Here is a 21,311-nt window from a genome sequence, read left to right on the forward strand (position 1 = left end):
CAGAAACAAAAACACAATGTAGGAAACTTAGGAATGTGCTCAGAGAAAACCCTACAACACAATTTGTAACTTTCATTCCTAAAATAAAGGAAAAAGAAAATAAAACAAAATGAACCTCTAATGAGGGAAGGAAAGGAACACACACCCCTGCTCCTAACTGCTGGATCTAGAAAAAATAATCAGCGTAGCAATAGGGCTGAGAAGCACTTTTTAAGCGGAGAACCTGTAGCCTTTAAAAAAAAAAAAACTAAAAACTAACAAGAATCCATAAAACCTTTGCCTCCATGCTTCTGACCGCTTTTTAAAAATTCTCCCTCCACTTAAAAAAAATATCTTCCACCTTAACCAACAATATAATCTGGTTGGGGTGGACGGTGGAGGGGGGAACGTTGCTGAGACTTAAGGTTGTGTGAGGCTCTTTGATCTGCACCCTGATGAGGGGACATTCCCCTCTGCTTCCAGCCAACTAATGAAGGGCTGAAATTAGCTTTTATCCTGGGCACTTTCTTGAGCAAAAAAAAAGAAAAAAAAAACCATGCACTAATCAGCTGTCCTCACTAATCAGTCATCTGGCTAATGACCTTTCGCCTTAAAACACTAAAAATTTCTGAAGGCTGTGGAAAAAGGGGAAACAAAAAACAGTCCCCGTCTCTGGAGCTCAATGGATCATCTGGAATTGGAGCCGGGAAGGTTAAATGGAAGGTCTGTATCCTGGCAAGGTGATAAATCTGTAATCAAGAGCTGTATGCTTTGGCACCTCAATATGAACTTCATTACTTCACAACCAAATTATATTTTATTTTAACTCGAAACAGGCCAGAAAATCAACTCAACCCTTATATGTATATTTTTTTCTTTCCATCCCGCCTTTGGAGAAAACCACTGTCTATGTGTGTTGGGAGTCCTAGTTAATTTCTTAGACTTTATGAATGCTGGAAAAGCTTCCGGTATGCTGATTAGAGCAGAAAGCAGAACACGTAGAAAAACCTTCCCCACTGAGGAACTGAGCCCCGGTTTGTTCAAAGAGGTTTGTTCCCCGCCAACCATTAAGCAAAAAATTTTTTTTAATCATTAAAAATAGGGCCACTGAATTATGCTGTACACCAGAAATTGACACATTGTAACTGACTAGACTTCAGTTTGAAAAAAAAAAGACTGGCTGCCTGCTTGTGCAGCTCACTTTAGTAACTCCCCCCATCCACCAGTCTTCCTCCAGCAGCGTCTACCTGGGTGGAGCAAATATGGTTCTACTTTTTAGGAAAGGCCCATGTGGATTCGCCACAGATGGACGCCTTCCCGCGGGCCGCCCCACTGAGACCAGAATTGCTTAGGGATGGAAGGAGATGTCAGTCCCGATAAAGAAGAAAGGACAGGACGTGGGAGAAATAGAAAAGTGGACAGTAAATTGAATTTTGCATAAATTTATAACAAGTCAAATCACTCATAAAGCACGCATGTGCGCACACACGCGCACACACACGCAGCCTGCCGTGGCCCCTGGACCAAGCGTCTAGGGGCAGGGACCACTTACGGTAGTGAGGCTCCATGTAGCCGTTCCTGGGGTCCATGGCGAACACGGCCCCGCGGTAGGGGACGGAGGGCTCGGCCAGGTGTGGCAGGGACCCATGGGTCTCCTTCTTGATCAGAGAGGCCCTCTCATCACTGGAGGTGGAAGGCTCCTCGCTGATCTTGCCGAGTCCCTGGACACTCTGTGGCTGCATAGTGACCGCGTTTCTTCTCTCTCTGTGATAGGTCTGTCCAGGACTTTCATCCTCTGAAGAAAGAAGGGAGACGGAAACTCTGAGAACACTTTCAGGAGCAATTCAAACAGGAGGGTCATGTTAGGGCTCCCTCTCCATCCCTCCCCACCACCCCAAAAAGAAGCGGATTTCTCATTCTTGGCAACTTTGAAAGCTACATCTTGATGGGATATTCTCAAGCCCAAACTGCTTATGAATGAGGCTCCAAAATACAAATGGAAGGAAGAAGTGGGAGAGCGGGAAATGAGCCTATGAAATTGAGATGCAGGGGTCAGCAAATTCTCATCACCAGCTCCCAGCTGAATTTGCCAGTGCAGCTCTCCATCAGGGATTTGCCAGTATCCCCGCGGGTCCCACATGGAGCTAGAAGTTTGGCCAGCCTAAGGCTGCAGGAGTCCAGTGTGCCCTGGTCTGGGGAAGCCAGGCCTCCGGGTGGTCCAGGAGGCGAGGGGCCTCTGTCCTCCAAGGAGGGCCTGCTGGAAAGTGATCCCAAAGGTTTTGTGGTTTTGTTTCCTTGAAAGACAGATTTGTAACCCACTGAGAGATTTAACAAAGCCAGAGACGGGACAGAAAACCCATTGGTTACAAGGGATAAAGGTGCCAAGCATGGAAACCCACAGCGCCCCTTGAAGGTCATTTCCTGCTTCAGCCCACAGCACAGAGCTGAGAGCTAAGAGGAAAACGGGGTGAGAGTCGGGCTGAGGACAGTGTCAGTATAGCTGATCGATGTACACGCTCTGGTGGGCTCCAGACATCACTTCAGACGTGTAAGAAATGGCTTGATGAAATTCCACATATATCTGACATCCCAGCTCCCTAATACTTCTGTTCCCTTTCATCAGTAAAAACTTTCCATCCATCCGCTAGGGTTCTTGGCAAACGTGACCGGATGACCTTTCTAGAACTGCAGATCAAAGAACCGATGCATAAAATCAAGCCAAACTGGTGATCTGAACCCACAACAAGTGGACCAATTCGTCTGCTGGAATCATGTGCACACACGCTTTAAGTGGTGCCCACACCAGCTCTGTGTTTCATCCACAGACTGTGCTCTGGCAGGTAAGTTCTGATGGAAACAGAGCTTTGGGGACCCTGCTTAGACATCTAATTTGAAAGCTGTTTCTCGTTCCTGATCCTAAAAGCAAACAAACAAAAAACCCACTATATTTGGATATAAATAACAATATTCTTGTACTATTTAGATGAACAGATTTTGAACTCAACTCATCCCAAAATACAAACTTAGCTTCAGAGTATCCCCAAAAGCAGGTATGTCTGGCTGAGAGTCCCCCCAGAAAACAGAAAAGGGATGCTTTTTAGCAGTTTCATAAGTCTTTTTTACCAAGTCAGAAGCAAGTACAGCTATAAACACAGACGAGTGGGAAAACACAAACTAAAGTAACAACTACTGTTTTGTGATGACGAATAATCGAAATCACCTAAAGCCAGCAGCAACTCTCGTCTTTCTGCCTATGTCTGAGACTTGAAGAAAGAAGCCATGTATTTTTTCTTAGCCCAGCAAATGACTTCCAAAACAGAGCAGATAATGAGGTATGTTCTGGTCTTAGCAGTGATTTTGCTGACTACTGCTGGGTAACTGTGAAACACTATGTGAAATATTATTTTAGCGTTGTTTTGTGCAGATCCTCACCCCTAAACCTTGTAACAATGGGCTATATAATGAGTTTAATCTATCAAGTAACTACTGAAAAACGGAAAGGATGTAATCCCACATTTTCAGACACTGGTCTTTGCAAGAGCAATTCATATCATGCTTTGGTTAATTTAAAAACAAACAAAAACCTCTACATTTTAATTTTCCCTTCTGACTAATACTTTTAGGCACCATACTCATATTTCACGAGCAGTAAGTGGCAGGCTATGGTAAAAGGGTTTGCAGTTAGGTAAAAGCAGAAGGGTGTCAAAAACACTAAAACTCTTAGTTGGTTTTATGAAAATTCCTATAACGTGCAAATGGCCAAAGTCATATTTTCCACTAATTTGCGCCTCCATAAAACCTTCATTTCCAGTTGCAACCTCAAGTCAACTTGCAGCACTGAGGTGCAAATTCTGTAGAATGGACCCTCACGTGGAAAGCCAGAAAGCCCCTACTTACCAACTTACGTAATTAGCATTCTCTGCGAAAGATGAATAACCAAGCTCAACTAATCTGTTTCAGGTTTCAAACAGGATTCCCTTGACTTAATCTTCCTAGAAGAAATTAACTTTTCTTCTCTTAAAAAACTGCATCCCATAATAGAGCGAGTTTCTTAGAAACTATGCCTTTACAAGGAGCATTTGAATCCAGCTTCACGAATAATTGAATAATTGGCATGGTCTGCCTAGAGTCCCCCCACTTCCCCCGCCCCAATCTCCTGGGAGAAGGAAGTTGTGGGCGGGGGAGAGGAGGGGATGAGTGGAAACTGGGGTGTCTTCTTAGCTAAAAATCACTTTCTTCCTGAGAGGTGATGCAACGTGTGTGCAGATTAAGGTCATAATAAGAAATGAGCGGAGTTCAAATATTCAATACCGAAAAAATTAACTCATTCCCTTAGTAAAGTCAAATGCAGGCCAGATTTTTTTTTTTTAATGTGGAAACTTTCATCAGACTCATTTTTCACAAGAGTCGATGCTCCCACATTTTCACCTACCCTCCCCTCTCCATAAAATCGCAGTGGATCATTGTTTCATAAAGTTTACCTCGTGTACCGATTTGCTTCTGAGGGGCATTCAGAGGAAAACTTGACAGTCCCCACGCTCCAGGATACAAACAGCTCTGAGGCTTGAAAGCCGGCTCTCCACAGTGAAAGGGAAACTTTCCAAGCAATATTCCTGCCTGCTCTTATAAATTTAGCAAGCACTTCAGCAAAGCCAAAAGGCGAGAGCTGTCTAATCTTGTTCAGTTGAGCCGAGCTGTTCAATAAAGTTTGAGAGTCAGTGCAGACAGGCTACGCCAGGCCAAATTATTGACAGAAACATACTGTCCACCATGGCAACAGGCAGAAGTCGGCTGCAGAAATGTAAGCAAACAGCCCAGTCCTCCAGAAGCATCTGCCAATGGACTTGAACAGCCAGACAGACACAAGGGGACTGTTCATGCCTCTCTCCATCAAATAGCCAAGCTCCGGGGCGGGGGGTGGGGGTGGGGGGTGTCACACCCAAACGTGCAATTCACTAAACGGCTTCAGGAGAAAATTATTTTAAACACCGTCATCCAGAACCCACTCGGTAGCCCCTTCCTTCTGTGTTATCTGTGCTCCGGTGAAAGTTAAGGAATTCCTGCCCACCAGCATCCAGCTTTAGAAACTGCCGCAGACTTTCCAAACTCATCCAGAGGCAACCCACATCGCCTCGGATACTCTTGGTGCCATAAACTCTAAAAACTCTCAAGTGGCTTCGTCACCAACACAGCTTAGACCGTTGACAGGGCAAGTTTAAAGGAAGTTAACTGTGTTGCGTGCAGCGGGACTCGAACACACACTCTTGTGCGTTTATTTGCTCACAAACCGCTACACGGTCTCTTCACACAGCCCAGGAAACAAGCGCTCTTTTACCTCGGGCTGGAGATCAAAGTTTCAGGCGATTCTTCCAGGCAGAGAAGTAAAACCCTGCACCGCATCACTCGCTGGGAGCACCTCCTGTCACCCTGAGCGGGCGAGGAGCCCACTGCACACGTGCTCACCTTTTTGAAATGAACGTGGATTTTTATGCCTATCCCTGAAATCCCGATTTAACACCATCACTCCTGCCTTCCCCCAGGACGCAGAGGACACGGAGCGCGTTAAGAGAACAGGCGGTACTTACAACTCGGTCCCAGGCTCTGGCTAGCTACTTCCTGCAAACTTCTCTTGGTGGGCTTTCTCTGGCGGTGCAGACCCTCTCGGAACATTCTCCGTGTCTCCCTGCCTCCCTGCACCCTCGCCCTCTCCCTCTCCCAGGCAGGGCTGCTCCCATTAGAGGAATTAAAAGTGGTTGGAGCCATGCTAAATTTAACAAGCTCATTAGTATTCTCTCTGAGTGCTTCCCAGTGAACTCTCTCTATTCAAGCCGCTCTCTCCAGCAGAAGGGTCAGGCAGCTAATCATTAAATCAAACTAATGTCACCCTATCACAATCAGCCCGAGAGAAGGAGGGTTTATTATTTCAGTTTATGCTAAATAAACGGTTTTACAAATGGTCCCCAAGCAAGGTCAACAGCAGCTTCAATTACAAGACAAACTTAACAAGAGTTGCAATAAACCAAGTGCCCGGTATTGACTTAAGAACAGGCTGGACGCCACGTCTTGCCACTAGCGGGGTTGTCCAGGAATGCATATTGTAAAATAAAGGAAGAGGGGAGAAGCTTCTTTCTTTGCCAGAATTTGCGACTGCACAGCGACTACTCATTCACCTCTCTCCAACCAGCTAGCTGCTCAGCTCAATTCACCCCACACAAAGGCTGGAGCCCAGACCTCAATGGACCGAGTGAAACATGTTCAGAACTAGGCTCTCTATTGTGACTGAATTTCTTAACATCTTTTCAAAAAGCGGAGAATGCCTTGAGGCTAAAGGAAGAAACAGGCTAATGGTGAATTGGGAATTCTGAGCAAATTTCAGAGCCCTTTCCTCCTAGCTTTTGAGGTTGAAAGCAAGCTCTTTCCTTTCAAGTTTCAAAGTCCTTTTTCCTCCCGCAGTGTCACAGAAGGATTTGAAAAGAAGGTAATTGTGCTCGCAGTCTCCCTGATCAGAGCTTACGTCCTATTTCTGGTATTTCGGAATACTTCTTGCAATAATAGCGCATATAGCTCAATCCCTTAACCGGCCTGCACTCTGCAATTGCTCATTAAATGAACAATTGCGGGTATAAAATGCCTTTTATGTTCAAGGTCTGGATATAAGATAAGCATTCTAGGACTCTAAATTTGGTTTACTAAGGAAACTCTCCATCATTAAATTACAAAACTGAAGTCAGAATATCAGGCTTTCCCAGAAAAGTGGCACTCAGGTTTCGGCGAGCCCCAAGGAGGGGCAGATGGAGGGGGAGGCCACAAAATGTGGCAGGGGGTTGGTGGGGGGAAGGACTGGGTACTCAGATTTCGAGTCGAACGGGATTCAAACCAGAAAATAATATTTCCATGTTTCCTAAGGTCTGAGTTTGCGAAACCTCATCACTTCCATCCTGAAGGGTGTAATAAAGTTGTCCTCGAACGGATTAAAACACAGGTCTTAGGCTCAGTCAGCAAGCAAAGGGCTCTTCCTGACCCCTCGCCAGCAAACATCGCCCCCTTCCTGAAGAAAAGAAATAATCCTTTTCTGCCATAGTCCGTTTTAGCATTTCTCTCATCTCCCTTGATCCTCACCAGAGCCCAAAGCTGCCGCCAGCCAAGGTGTTAGGTCCAGTTTCCTGATCAAGAAACAGGCAGCCACGTCCCTGGCTGGCAAGTAAGAGATGTAAGGGGAAATCCAGTCACGCCTCAACTGAAGCCACATGGTCCTGTGAACAGGACTAGGAGTCTGGCCCTGAGCAGGTTTGAGGAATGATACTGGAGTTTGAATGTACTCCCAGCCTCCATCCCCGCTACCATCAATAAAACGGAAACAAAAAAGTAATTACATTTTTGTGCTCAGACACTTTCAAATCCCTGATACTCTCCCAGTAAGTTTTTGTCAACAGAAATCCACCCCTGGGATACACCCAGGGGGCCCCGATGACAAATCCAGGGTGAGACATCGAACCTCAGGGTCTCCGTACCATGGAGCATCCTAACCCCACAGGCTCCGCGCGCACGCGCACACACACACGCTCACACACACACACACACGCTGAGGCTCAGCCAACGGCTTCTGTAAGTTACTGCAGTCTTGAGTGTGCTTCCACGAGCCTGGGCCCTACCTTCCTGCTCTGAGCAAGAAACAGCATCGTTTTCTTCATTCCCCCACCCCCAGTCCCCGGAAATTGCCTGGCTGTGTTTGGAAAGAGCATTATTTCCATTTTTTCCCCCTATTATGCACTGGTTACATCTTGTCCGCTTTTTATTTCTGTGGCTATTTACATTCTGATGTTCTTCGAATAAAAACCAGTGGAACCCAAGTCCTCACCTCCCTGTTTCAGAATTCTCCCTAAGACTTTGACCAAAGAGAGCTCACAGAGGAAAAGAGAAGAGGCTGAAGTTTATTCATAAGCCTTGTAGGATTATGCCGGGGGGCGGGGGGGGGGCAGAATAAACTTCCTGTAGTTTTTAGAAGCAGAATCTTGCCTCTCTCCAACCTAAGGGCAGTTATGTCTAAGCCAGAGGCTGCTCCCTAGAGCCTGGCTTCCAGAGGGAGGCGCAAACAATGCCTCCTCCTCGAAGAGCATTTCCAATGCCCTTGGGGTCAGACATCGCCCGGGAGCGGCTACACATGCATCTCCCATTGACAATGACTGATGACAGAAGGAGTGGCCCAGATGGATCCCGGGAGCGCTCTCCGCTTTGTCTGCGACCTTCAAACCCGCACTGCGGGGCTGGCCACACGAGAGGGCTGGGTCGGGTCAGGGGGAGGGGGATGTGAAGCTTTGGAGAAATTCAAGTGGCGACCCTCCCTCCGAGATCACGGGCTCAAGGATGAACAGGCAGCTCTCTCTTCCTACTTTCATCCACCAGGAGAGCCCACGGGGCAAGGAGAGAAAGTAGAAAACGTCTCCCATCAGGGGAGTACTAGTGCCATGACTGCGTTAACATTTCTAGAGTTCTTTCTGCCAAAGAACAAAACGCAGTCCAGACCGATCAACATGCCGCTAGCCCTTCAGCAGAAACTGTTTGCTGTAAAGAGTAGGCTGAGTCCCTAACCCGAGGCAATTTTCTGGCCTCACTCCCTAGGACTCAGCTCACAGAGCTCCACCCAACTTGAAAAGGGGCTCGTGGGATAGAAAGAGAGAGCAAGATGAGAAGTGAGGTAAACTGAAGGGCAAGCCTGACCTGGCTCTGAGCCTCCCCGCAGCCCGGAGCTCCCAGGCACACGGAACAGGCAGCCTCATGCCCTTCTGAAAACATAGCACAATGAGGGCTCCTTGCCATCTGGAAAATCGGGAGCCAGTCGCACTATCAGCCTCTCTGAGGCCTCACCAGGCAGGCCCTGTGGCCTAGAGGGTTTCCATTCTCTTTCCTTGTGCCACTCTCTGAACCCTCCCCAGTCAAGAGGTCCACACCCCTGCCCTGCCCGCCCCTGGGAGGTTGCCAAGCTGGACAGCTAAGAGTCGCTGTGACTTGATCCAGCACCGATCCAACCTTACTGACCAGCTTTCAAAGTTCCAGACAGAAGGCACACTAGGCAAGCCCCGCCTGTATCTGGGAAGAGAAAAACAAAAAACAAAAGCAAAACAACAGCAAAACACCAAGTAGGACCCTGAGTGCCCCTTGTAGGCGCTCCTGTAAGGCCCAGATCTTCCCGATTTTCCATGAGCTGGCGAAGACCCTTTCTGGAATTAAGAATTCTAAACTGTCATGAAGCTTCTTCTATTAGCCTGCTATTAGTTGCCAGTCGCTGCTTACACAGAGTGAGTTAATTAGTGACATCAAAGGCAGTACAATAAATTCTCAGGAGGGCCCCAATTTTTTCCCTTCTGCTTAATAGCGCATTTATGCCTATCTGTGAGTAACAGTCTCGGGGACATTTAGGTATTAGAGATCTCTTTGAGAACTCGGTTTGAGCCTTTTATAAGCAAAGTATGAAGAGCCTCTCTTCCTGGCTCTGCACCGACAGACCGGAGCAGTTAACATTCCTTAATGAAATCCACGACCAACGGTCTTAACAGAAACCGTGAAACGCCTGTTCACAAGGCCAGTGTCCAGGGCGCTGCTGCTGGCTGCATCCTTCCTTGGGACCAGCCCCATCACCCTGGAGACCGACCCCAGCCCCTGTCCAGCAAGAGGACACAGAACCTGCTCTTCCTTTAAAGACACGCAAGAAAAAAAAAAAAAAAAAACTCTACTTCTGGGAGTACTTCCAAACTGCAGTTCCCAGGTTCGCGCCCACCCCCATCCCCCTTAACATCAAAGTCTCATTTCTTAACCTTCCCATCATTTTTTCAAATTGCAGGAGTGAACACAAATTTAACTGGCTTCATCTGGTGTGTTTATGTTGCATGGTTTTTGTTGTTATAAGACGGGGTTAATAAGTAAGGCTGAGCACATGGCGGTATTACATTTTTAATAAAATTTTAAAGACCATGCTTATACTCCACAGCAGAAATCAGACCCTCCTGGAGTGTACATTTAAATATCAAGAGATTCCCAGGATTGTCCTGAAAGGCTCTGGAGGATCCGCCCCTAAGGGCGCAAGATCAGGATGGTGACCTGGGCTCACCTCTGCTGACTTGGCCTCTGAGCCAGGCCAGGTGCTGCCTGGGTCAGGTTTCCATAGCAGAAGCTCCCTCCAGCCACTGTCCACTTTGACCTCAGCTATGAAATGTGCATTTTATTTGTTTCTGTAATTGAAGTATAGCCAATTTACCATGTTCTGCCAATTTCCGGTGTACAGCATAATGTTTCAGTCATACATACACGTACATATATTCCTTTTCATATTCTTTTTCACCCTAAGTTACTACAAGATATTGAATACGGTTCCCTGTGCTGTGCAGTCAAAGCTTGGTTTATCTATTTTATATGTATTAGTATCTATAAATCTCGAACTACAACTTTATCCCTTCCTACCCCCTTTGCCTCTTGGGAACCATAAGTTTATTTTCTATATCCGTGAGTCTGTGAAATACACATTTTAGAAACCCAAATGAAAATACCACATTTTGATTCTTCACCCTTTTACTATAGGTAACCCTATTTCTACTTGCTCAGCCACAAAAGTCCACCCCTTTGGGAAACACCTTCCAGGAACAGCTCAGATACTGTCTATGAGTAAAGCAGGAAGGGTCACAAAATCTAATTTCCCCCAAAGCCCATGTTTCACAGTCACGGCCAAGACAGGATGCTTTGGTGCCCCACTGCTCTCCTCTCGTCCGACCACCTGGGCGGGGCAGACACCAACCACCCATCCTACCCTGCATGAGGCTAGAACCAGGACCCGGCCAGACCTTCCTTCTAGCCTTTTTCCAGCTTTTCTGGCACATTCGGGAGAACTTACTTTCCCAACGCTAAGGGAATGTGTTTTTATTTTCAAGAAGCCCCAGTAAAAGCGATTAAGGAAACAAACAAAAGACCACCTTGATGTACCTTTCTCAAATACAAGTAATTTCAGTCTCGCTCATTCTTCCTACCAATCTCTTTTTTCAAAAGCCTGACAATTCAAATCTATTAACCATGTACCGGGGAGTGACAGCGAACATTTACTTCCATTCACCTATCTTGCTTACTCTTCACTGTAACTTGAGCAGAAAGACACTGTCCTTTGGCTCTTTTGCCAGATGAGAAAAACTACAGCTCAGGGCAGCTGGCTCGCTCACCCAGGTCACACAGTGGGTTTGCAGGCAGAGCCTGGAGCCCAGGCAGTCAGACTCCAAAGCTCCCACTTTAAATATTTGGCTACCTGGACCTCTGTGTACTTAGTGACAAGAAAATAAAATAAATTTGAACTTGAATTTTGGGCCAGGCCCTAAAGCACAGGCCTGCAAACTTCACAACCACCCAACTCTGCCACCAGACAAGACATAAACCAATGACCATGGCTGTGTCTTCATACTCCATTTATGGCCACTGAAATGTGAATTTCACATAATTTTCACATGTCATATTTAAACATGTAAAGAGCCATGTTTTACTCATGGGCTGTCCAAAAACAGGTAGCAGACTGGATGTGGCCTCACTGGAAGCTAACTAAGTACTACCCTAAAGGAATTGACCCACCTTTACTACAAAGCTTGCACCCAAAACAATGAGGAATATTACAGAATAAAATTGTAAAAGCCGTAATACTGAGTGTTAGGGAGGATACGGAGGCACAGTCACTTTCTCACACTGTTTAAAACATTTCCACGATCGGCTGAATCAAATGATCCCACTTCCAGGATGTATCTTAAGGAACAAAAACTTAGAAAAGACAATTTATACTCAAGAGTATTCATCACTGTGTTAATTACACTAGGGAAAACTCGTTAACAAAATAAATATCCGTTATCTTCTAATATGATGGAACGTTATGTCATTAAATATAGAGCAATCAAGGATTTTTTTGGCATACTTTTTTTAATGGAAATATAGTCAGTTTACCTTGTTGTGTCAATTTCTGGTGCACAGCGTGTTTCAGTCATACATGTACACACATATATTCCTTTTCATATTCTTTTTCATTATAGGTTACTACAAGATGTTGAATATGGTTCCCTGTGCTATACAGTATGAAATTTGCTGTTTATCTATTTTATGTAAGGGAATATTAATGAAGATAAGGAAGAATTTTCCTGAGCACCACGTTAGTTACTCAGCCACAAGCGTCTGCCACTTTGGGAAACACTTTCCGGGAATGACTCAGATACTGTCTATGAGCGAAGCAGGAAAGATCACAAAACCTCATTTCCCCCAAAGCCCAAGTTCTTGGTCAGCAGTAGTCCTAAGGCATTACACGCCCATCCTATGAAGTAAGAGCTGTTGTCACCCCATTATACAGACACAAAGATGGAGGCATATTTATTCAAGAAAACACAGCTAGAAAGTGGCAGAGTCGGACGTGAAATTCGGAGTCCACTCACTCACCCACTAGACTACCATGTCTCCAAATTTTTTAAGGATCCAAATTTCTGGAGAAAGGAGAGGTGGGACAAAGACAAATATATAATTATTTCTATACAAAACTTTTGTTTAAGTTTAAAAAGCACAAAAATAGCATGAAAATATTTCCATGGATTATTTTTCCTTTATGTTTCTATATTTCCCAACCATTTGAGAGTGCAGAAATAGCTGATTTATTGTACTTTTGGTTTCAATTCTGTTCTAAGTATGACGTTTACAATAATTGTTCAGAGAAGTCCAAACGAAGGGCACAGAAATTGACAAATTATCCCACAAATGTATCTCCCATAATCTTATTTTAAACCATTTATTCCATCTCTTAAAACTGTTAAGTGCCTGCTAGGCTACTTTTACACATAATAATAACACCTTCTAGTGAGATTGGGCTTTATGGAGATGTCAATACATTTGGTTATTTTAAATTATATGACTTTTTAATTATTTTCTATTTATATACAAGCGCCTTCCAAACAAAGACCAAAAATGCCCTAACCTCCTTCTCGCCGAACTTGGTAACTCAGTTTTCCCCAAAACATCCCGAAAACATATAAAAGGGAAAGTGCATTAGAAGTGGTCATTACCACCACAATCGTTGCTCTGATTCACTGCACACTAACCACAAGTCAAGCGCAAAGGCATTCATCCTGTTGACTGCTCACAGGCTACCAGGTATGCGGTCTCATCACCTCGGTTGTTCAGCTAAAGCTATCCTGAGGCTTAACAAGTTTAAGCATCCTGCTTCCAGCCAGACTTCAGGTGAGCAGCCAGGTCCGCAGGACTTTCTCATCTATTATAAGTCATGAGTAACCACTGCCAAGGGTCTCCTACAAAGTCTCTGAGAGCTGAACACTGATTTGTTGGCCATTTTTTTATTTAAATCTGTGTATGTGAAGATGATCATCATCGTTAAAATTATTCTACCTCTTCCTATAAAAGTTCTCAGGAAAGGATACCTCAGACTGCAATCAAATGACCTGTTATCTTTCCATAGCATCTCCGAGTTCCAAGCAGCTATTCTGCAAAGGAATGTTGACCGCCATCTCCCCAGGGGGATGTGTTGCGGGCTTGGATGCCAGAAGGAGTCCGAGTATTTGGTTTGTGTTCAGGTTAACAACAGCTCCAACAGTTAATGCTGTACGTAGTTTATGGAAAGAGGCGTGTGTCCAATAGTCAAAGAAGCATATGGTTTGTAGAGAGGAAGGGTGGGGGAAACTTGCGCTTGGAAGCAGCTTGGCGTGGGTTATTTGCCCACAAATGAAAGGCTCTTCATGTGGCCCCAGAGCACCCGAGCAGACTCCCCTCCCACAGGCTGGGAAGGAATGCTGCCCGACTCAATAAAATCAGGGTCACACTAAACAGAGAACTTCTCCCCAAGAAAGATGATTATCGAATTATAGCAAATTTAAGAACGTTTTCTCTTTTTTTTTTTAATCAAGAACCAAACCAGACTCCTTCTTAAAAATACCCTACTAGGGATTGTAACTGTTCCTAAAAGTGCCAGATAGATTTCCATCCATGCAATATTGAAACTAACAAGGGTCTTTCCAATTTCTTTTAATGATGGGGGGACGCCGTAAAAATATACAGCAGTGCTTCGTTTAGCCAACGGAGCTGAAGCAAAAAGAACTGAAATAAATAAATAATCAACTGACACGGGCCACTTACAAAAAAGAACATCACTGAGTTCAACCTTTTACAGGAGGTACACGCAGCATTTTGAAAGCAAAAAAAAAAAAAAAAAAAGTCTCATACCACAAACCTCCCCTTAAAAATCACTGCCAGGGGCTGGAACCAAGGCAGGAGGTTCTTTCTCTTGCAATTTATTTTTTAATGTTTGGGTATTAATGACATCAACTGCCGTATCATATATATAATAAGGCAGCATAGTATAATAAAAGGAGTTAGAAAACCTAAGTCCAGACTTGCCTCAAGCACTTTTTCAGTGTGTGACCCTGGGAAACTAAAAATATATCGGTTTGTCAGTTGCCTCACTTAACGGGCAGATAATAAAACTTGCCCCTCTTACTTGCCAGGGGTTTCTGAGGTTAAACGAAACTGTATATGAAAACAATCTTTATAAACTCTCGCATTTATGAGTGCTGGGTACCACCACCATTTCCTCATTATCTGTTTGTTCTTTCATTTGTTTATTTACTTTATTTTTTAAAGGATTAACTTTGGGGATTTTTTGTGGGGGGGGGAGTAACTAGGTTTAATTACTTCTAATTTTTATTTATATACGTATTTATTTAATGGAGGGACTGGGGATTGAACCCAGGACCTCACTCATGCTAAGCACACGCTCTACCGCTGAGCTCTCCCCTTCCCGCTCAATATCTGATAATAATGCAGATCAAAGTAGTGGGATGTAAGTGCCCTGGGTTGGGAGGTGGGAGGCTGAGTTTCCAGGTCTGACTCTGCTGCGACACTGGCTGAAGCTCAGGCAAGCCACAGAATTTCTTGGGGATACTGCTTCCCTTTATATAAGATATGACATCACCAATCTGCTCCACCCAACTTCTGATAGATGTCCGAAGGAAAAATGGGTAACGCAAAAAAGCTCTCAGAAACCTCTAAGAAGGGAACAAACCCAGTACACACCTTTACCGAGAACCAGGCTCGATGTCTTGGGAGAGAATCATCCCTGATTCACAACCAGAAAGAGGATCCAAGTTCATGACCTCTAATTGTACACCTGGCCATCTCCTTCACCCACTTCTTTAAAGTATCTTGGGGTCAGGCTCATAATCAACATTTACAAAGTATGCGTGAAATTCACACTGAAAATACCAATTTCTTCTCTACTTGGTTCGCTCCAATGACTTGAGACGCTTGAGTCTTCCCAAGAAATCTAGTTGATGTTTCTCCATAAACAATACTAAAAAAGATCAAGCAAATTCTCTTAGGACGATTGTTGGCCACCTACACCCACTGCCTCTTTCTGCATGGTCTGTCCGCTAAGGATGGATGGTACATTTTTGAATAGCCAGAAAAAAAAAAATCAAAAGAAGAAGGATATTTCATGACGCATGAAAAGTACATGAAATCCAAACTTCAGTGTGCACGAATAAAGTTTTATTGGAACACAGCTGGGCTTACTCATTTTTGCGTTGTCTGGGGCTGCTTTCGCCCTGCAAGAGCAGCGCTGAGTATGACGGAGACCAAACAGCCAACGTAAATTCTGAAATACTCACTAGTTGGCCCTTTCCAGAAAAAGTGTGCCGTCCCTGACTTACCTATCTCAGGACACCCATCCGTGAACCGATGAGGCACACCTGGGAAACACATAGCAAAAATAAGACAGCAGTATTTTCAAAGTCCTAGTATTGAGGCTTCCAAACCTTAACTATGAGTTGGGAACTCACATCACCCTACTCTGCAGATGAAGGGGACAGGCTTAGACAAAAGAGCTTCCCCAGCGTCACAAGCCTGTAAGTTGGCACAAATCAGTTTCTTGTGATTCTGACCGCCCCCCCAATGGAGGGACTGGGAATTGAACCCAGGACCTCGTGCATGCTAAGCATGTGCTCTACCACCAAGTTATCCCCTCTCCCCAGTTCCCTATGGTTCTAAACCAGACAATATCTATGGTGGGGAAAGGAAGATTTGGGCTTTTCTCATGAACCCCAAGGTAGAAAACATTTGCAGACTGTGTCCTGTCTCAGTGTGCTAAGCACTGGGATAAATCATGAGTTTTAAATATAAAATGTGAGATGTGTATAATTAAAAATCGGTCTTCTTCTTAGCCAGCTGAAGGTAAGAGTTGTTTAAGTTTTGCCCTTTGAAGAATAATCACAAAACAAACAAGGACACATTGGTCAAAAGTGCCCCTCTCTCCCTTGAAGCTGGAGATGACAGAGGCCATTTCCCACACATTAAGCTACTCGATGTGCCTTTTTTAAATACGAGGGAAGGTGTCCTCTGCTGGGCCAGATACAATCCCTACTGATCTGTTTTCGAGGCCAGGATGACCCAGACTGGCATGTCCTTTCCTTAACAGGGATGGGGTAGGGACTTGCAAGCATCAGATTTTCAGGCTTCTGTTTCCACCAAATTGGGAAAATCTCCTAACCACAGGCAAAAGCAAATGCAGTCAGGATTCCCAGAGAGGTTTTCTGCAATTGTGTGAAAAACTGCCTCCGGGGGCTTTAGGTTTCACGCAACACAAACAATCCAGGCTGGTCCCAGTCAGCCGTTCGCCACACCGGGATTCCTACGGACGCATCTGTGTCAAGGTCTGCATGTGTCCCTGCATAACAGACCAGTAAAAACAAATGGCTGCTACTCTCACAGCCCTTATGACTGTGACTTTTCTAGACATGGAGCCACTTGAGAAGCAAAAGACAGGCCACAGGGTTGGGGCAGTGAACCCATGGATAGTTTGGACGGTTAAGGCAGCGTAAGGAGGAGGCTACTGGAAAGAAAAGGAAGTTCCTTCAGCTGTTGGGTGGGGGAGTAGAGACGTGGGGGACCATCTTGAAGGAGGTTCAGACAAGATCTGGGTTGGGAAAGTCTTAGCTGAGCCTCCTCCAACTTCCGACTTTCAAAGAGGCCGGTCAAGGTCCACCTCACCCCTTGGGGATACATTCAACTCAAGAGCATCGGATTAACAATTACTCTGAAGCTCCGACACATGGCTCCTTGGGTTGGAAGGCACCTGTGTGTTTTTGCTTGTTTCTTTCTGCACTTTCCTTTCTTCTTTAATTCACATCTTGCTGACACAAGTGGAAATTTCATATTTCTTGGCAGGAAAGCATTCTGTTTCCTGCCAAGCCATTCAGATAAAAATGCTTCCCTTCTCCTCTCCCCGCCTGGTCCAGGACTGCTAAAACCCTCAGGAAGAGTTGGAGCAAACAGGGACCAAAACACATAATCCAGACAATTTTATTGTGCTTGACAATTTTATTAATTCTATTGGGTCTCTTTAATCTATTCTATAATTTGTAGGGAAAGGGGAAAAAAAAACAAAAAACAAAAAACCTCCAAGAATGGTCCAGCTCTCCCATTGTAGCATCCCCTCCCCATAAAATGAATGCATCTTACAGTTCATTCAGCAGAACATTGGAAACCACTAGCAGCCAGCCTCACAGAGCTTTATTCGTCTTCCTTCTTACGCATTATTGGCTCTGGACTCCTGGGGAGGCGTGGTCCAGGAGAGGAAGAAGGAAACGCTATTTTATATTTTCAACCTAATCTTCCAATCGACACCACAAACCAGTCCAGTAGCAACGGTATCCATGAACTGCTGATCTGCCACCCAGACCCCGCTTCTGTGCAGTACAGTACTGACTTCTTTCTGTAAGAGTCAGGCTCTAATCCTCCTTGCCACAGGCCTCGGAAATTACTCGGAGTAAAACTAAGACAGGTATGTGGATCTATGCACCTGCCTTTCCTGTGATTCCACAGTTTCTCTGCCCCAGATTACAGCTTCCAGCTCCCCCACAACTGTCAGATCCGTCCCAGTGCCACCAGAAAGGCTCGTCAGCTTGCCTCTGCCCCATAGCTGCCTTTTTATTTTTTCTTTTTTAAAGGTTTGCTATTTTTCAAAGTTTTTTTTAGGATGTTTTTGGTTCTTTTTGGGGGGGGGTAATTAGGTTTATTTATTTAATTACTTTTTAAACAGAAGTCCACTGGGGAATTGAACCCAGGACCTCGTGCATGCTAAGCATGTGCTCTACCACTCGAGCTATGCCCTGCCCCACTCCTTCCGATTCAACTTTTCTCCAATGAAGTCTTTTGTTGTGTCAATTTCTGGTGTACAGCACAATGCTTCGGTCATATAGGAACATACATATATTCGTCTTCATATTCTTTTTCACCATAAGTTACTACAAGATATTGAATATAGTTCCCTGTGCTATACAGTAGAAACTTGTCATTCATCTATTTTATATACAGCAGTTAGTATCTGCAAATCTTGAACTCCCAGTCTATCCCTTCCCACCCCCTTTCCCCCCAGTAACCCCAAATCGCCCCCATCTGATGCACCACCTCTCTTCTGTGCACATCAGAACCACTGAGCAAATCCTAAAATCTCCTGATGCCAGTGTCTCTTGTTCTTGACCTTGGGTGGCTTGTATTTGACTCCTGAATTTGTCTGTAAGGTCTCCATTAGACCAATTTAATGACTTCCTCTCTGCACTGATGCTTCAGCACAGGCTTCCATCCACTCTGTTCAAGTGACCTTTGTGTACCGGTCTCTTACTATCATTTAAATGTGAATGGTTTCAGAAATGTAAATATTTCAAACCTTCGTAAACTCTTTTAATAAGTCTATCCAGACAGACCTGAAATTCATGGTGGGGGAGAAAAAGATCAAAGTGCATGTAAAAATGTTAAGTTCTCATTTAATAGCATAAATGGAAAATATGGCAGAAATAAAACTATTCTTGGATTGGTCTTACCAAAAGACATCTGTACTCTGTCAAATTTGAAAACATTCTCCCAGCATCGCATCTGAAGATTACTGATGTTTGCGCAACAAAATAAACAAAAATATGGGCTGTTTAAAAGTAAATAAATAAATGGAAGATAATCACTAAAAAATTCCTACAGATATACTTGCGAAACTATAAAGTTTTGAAAAGTGGTGTTCTGGTCTGGTTGTATACTTCTGTGTTTCAATCCATTTAAGACATTGAAAAAGAGGTTTAGTTTTTATGCAGCCAAACTCCACATACTAGAAGCAGTTTTATCAGTGCAAGAGAAAGCCACAATGAAATGATGAAGGAATTAAAACTTACCCGATAGGTTATACGCCCTGACAGGTAGAGCAAATCGGTAGAAAATCTCTGGCTTCAATGTAACCCTACTATAAGATCCACAGAAACCACCAAAAGTTTCAGTAAAATGCTTCTTTATCCAACATGACCTGTCTTGCTTTGTATTCTACTGGAAAGTGTTAAGAGTTAAAGTATTTTGCAAAAGCATCAGGGTTTTTCATGGGAGCTGGGAGGATTTTTATTTCATTATTTTTTAAAATATTCCCCTTAGAGATACATATTCTGAAGGCCGAATATGGAATCACTTTTCCACATAAACACTGGAAAAATGAGAAAGCAGAAGCCACAAATTAGCTTAATTTCAATGGTCAGCTCATGACTATATACATGTCACACGATTTATCATGTCGTCAAATCAAAATACACTGCTGGTACATGTCGAGTCAGGGGTGGTAGTTTATTTCCTTACTTTTGCCAAGCCTCAGCCTAGTCTCGTTGAAACTAGTTACTGGTGGTATCAAGTCTCAAACTTCTTTTCTACTCTGCCGGGTTGATCACAGAAAGGAACGCCAAAAAAAAAAATCCCTTTAAAAGTGAATGTATAGATTCTGTAAAATGACTGAGCAACCTAACATTCTGAAAAATTCCCCCGAAGAAGGAGAACCCAGTCTTCCTCAAAAGCTTCAAACCAGAGAGAAAACTACAAAACCCTGGGAGAATGGATACCCTGTGAATCCTGATGTCCAATATATTTCATGTTAATTTCTTCTTAATTTCTTCACTCTTCAGGGAGTACTGAAAACCGAAGCAAATGTTGAAAGTCCTGATGGTCCCCACACTCCAAAACTTGAAAATTTTCTAGAAACACACACGGCTTCTCTGGTCACAAACGTTCCAGGTTGGAGGGGAGGGTGTAGCTCAGGGGTAAAGCGCGTGCTCCGCATGCACGAGGTCCTGGGTTCAATCCCCAGCACCTCCATTAAATAAATAAATAAACCTAATGACCTCCCCCCCAACTCCAAAAAAATCCCACGAAACTTTCAGGTGTCTACAGAACCAACCTCAACCTTCCTGGCCTTGAATAAAGGCACTGAGTGGCAGGGACCACCTTCAGCCCCTTTCATCCCCTTCTTCTGAGGCTGCTCCACGCCCCGCCCAAAGCCTTCTCACACTCTCTGTGATGAGCTGTTTGCTTGCTCCGGCACTAGAATATGGGCTCCTTCCAGGCCGGGGCTGGATCTCGTTTGCTGTGGTGTCCTTATGCCTGGCACACCACAGGCACCAGACACTCATGCTAAGGGCGGATGCATAATTGAAGGAGTGGGGTGGGACCTGCGGGCACGTCTGACAGTGACGTCGTTCCCAGGGCTAGCAGCAACGGCATTCGTCTGATCAGACTCAAGCCCCAGAGGAAAGGACACTGGGGTGCCCGTATGGGCTCCCCCAAAAACCAGATGCCCAAAGTGAAAACACGGCTCTGAACGGGGATGGGGTGACAAACAAAAGAGAGAGTGACAGAGGAAAGTCGCCCGTGGCAGCCTTTTGCCAGGGGTTGGTTCTAATTTTTTAAGCCCCCGCTTACAGTTGCCAGCTTATCAACTAATAACAGTAGCCGCCCAATCATGACTCAGAGGGTCATGTCCCTGAATGGCAGGAAACTCACTGAGGACACCGAAGCCAAGAGAATGAAAATTGGCGGGAAAAACGGACACAAAGTATCTCCTCCCGGACGCCCTCTCTCCCGGCACCCGTGTTTCACCTGTTCACAAGGGTGAGATGTTTCATGCGTTCCACACTCACCTCATGGGAGTTGCTGTGGGGATTAATATTTAGCTCGTGTGGGTGACAGAAGTACAAAGTGACTCATGGTTTACAGAGATGCCCATCAACTGGAAATGCACCAGCAAATATTTGGCCCTTGCTGAGACACCGAATCGTCAGGTGAGACGTGTTTCGGGAAGTCTGGATAACTGCTAAACTGACGTACAGACAGTTGATGGATTAAACAATAACAATTTAAGAATTGAGCCTTTTTCTACACATTCAGAGAAAGAAAAAGATGTGGGAGGCGAGGGATGGGAGAAATAAAGGTAACTCTGCCAATTCCTTAAAAGGGTAGGGCATTTT

General features: G+C 44.7%; 1 protein-coding gene and 1 non-coding gene across 4 annotated transcripts in view; one reads left to right on the forward strand and one right to left on the reverse strand.

Moving 5' to 3' along the window:
- GLI3 (GLI family zinc finger 3) overlaps positions 1-21,311 on the reverse strand; it is a 268,288-nt gene that overhangs the window by 177,161 nt on the left and 69,816 nt on the right. For all 3 annotated transcript variants that reach the window (XM_031679804.2, XM_072965244.1, XM_072965243.1), the window contains exon 3: positions 1,532-1,774. In XM_031679804.2, coding sequence (XP_031535664.2) covers positions 1,532-1,774 — 243 coding nt within the window. The remainder of the gene's footprint in view (positions 1-1,531; positions 1,775-21,311) is intronic.
- Positions 20,091-20,163, forward strand: TRNAA-CGC (transfer RNA alanine (anticodon CGC)). The gene has a single exon. It is a non-coding gene; the product is annotated as a tRNA-Ala (tRNA).

Source organism: Vicugna pacos, chromosome 7 (assembly GCF_048564905.1).
Source record: "Vicugna pacos chromosome 7, VicPac4, whole genome shotgun sequence".
Lineage (NCBI taxonomy): Eukaryota > Metazoa > Chordata > Mammalia > Artiodactyla > Camelidae > Vicugna > Vicugna pacos.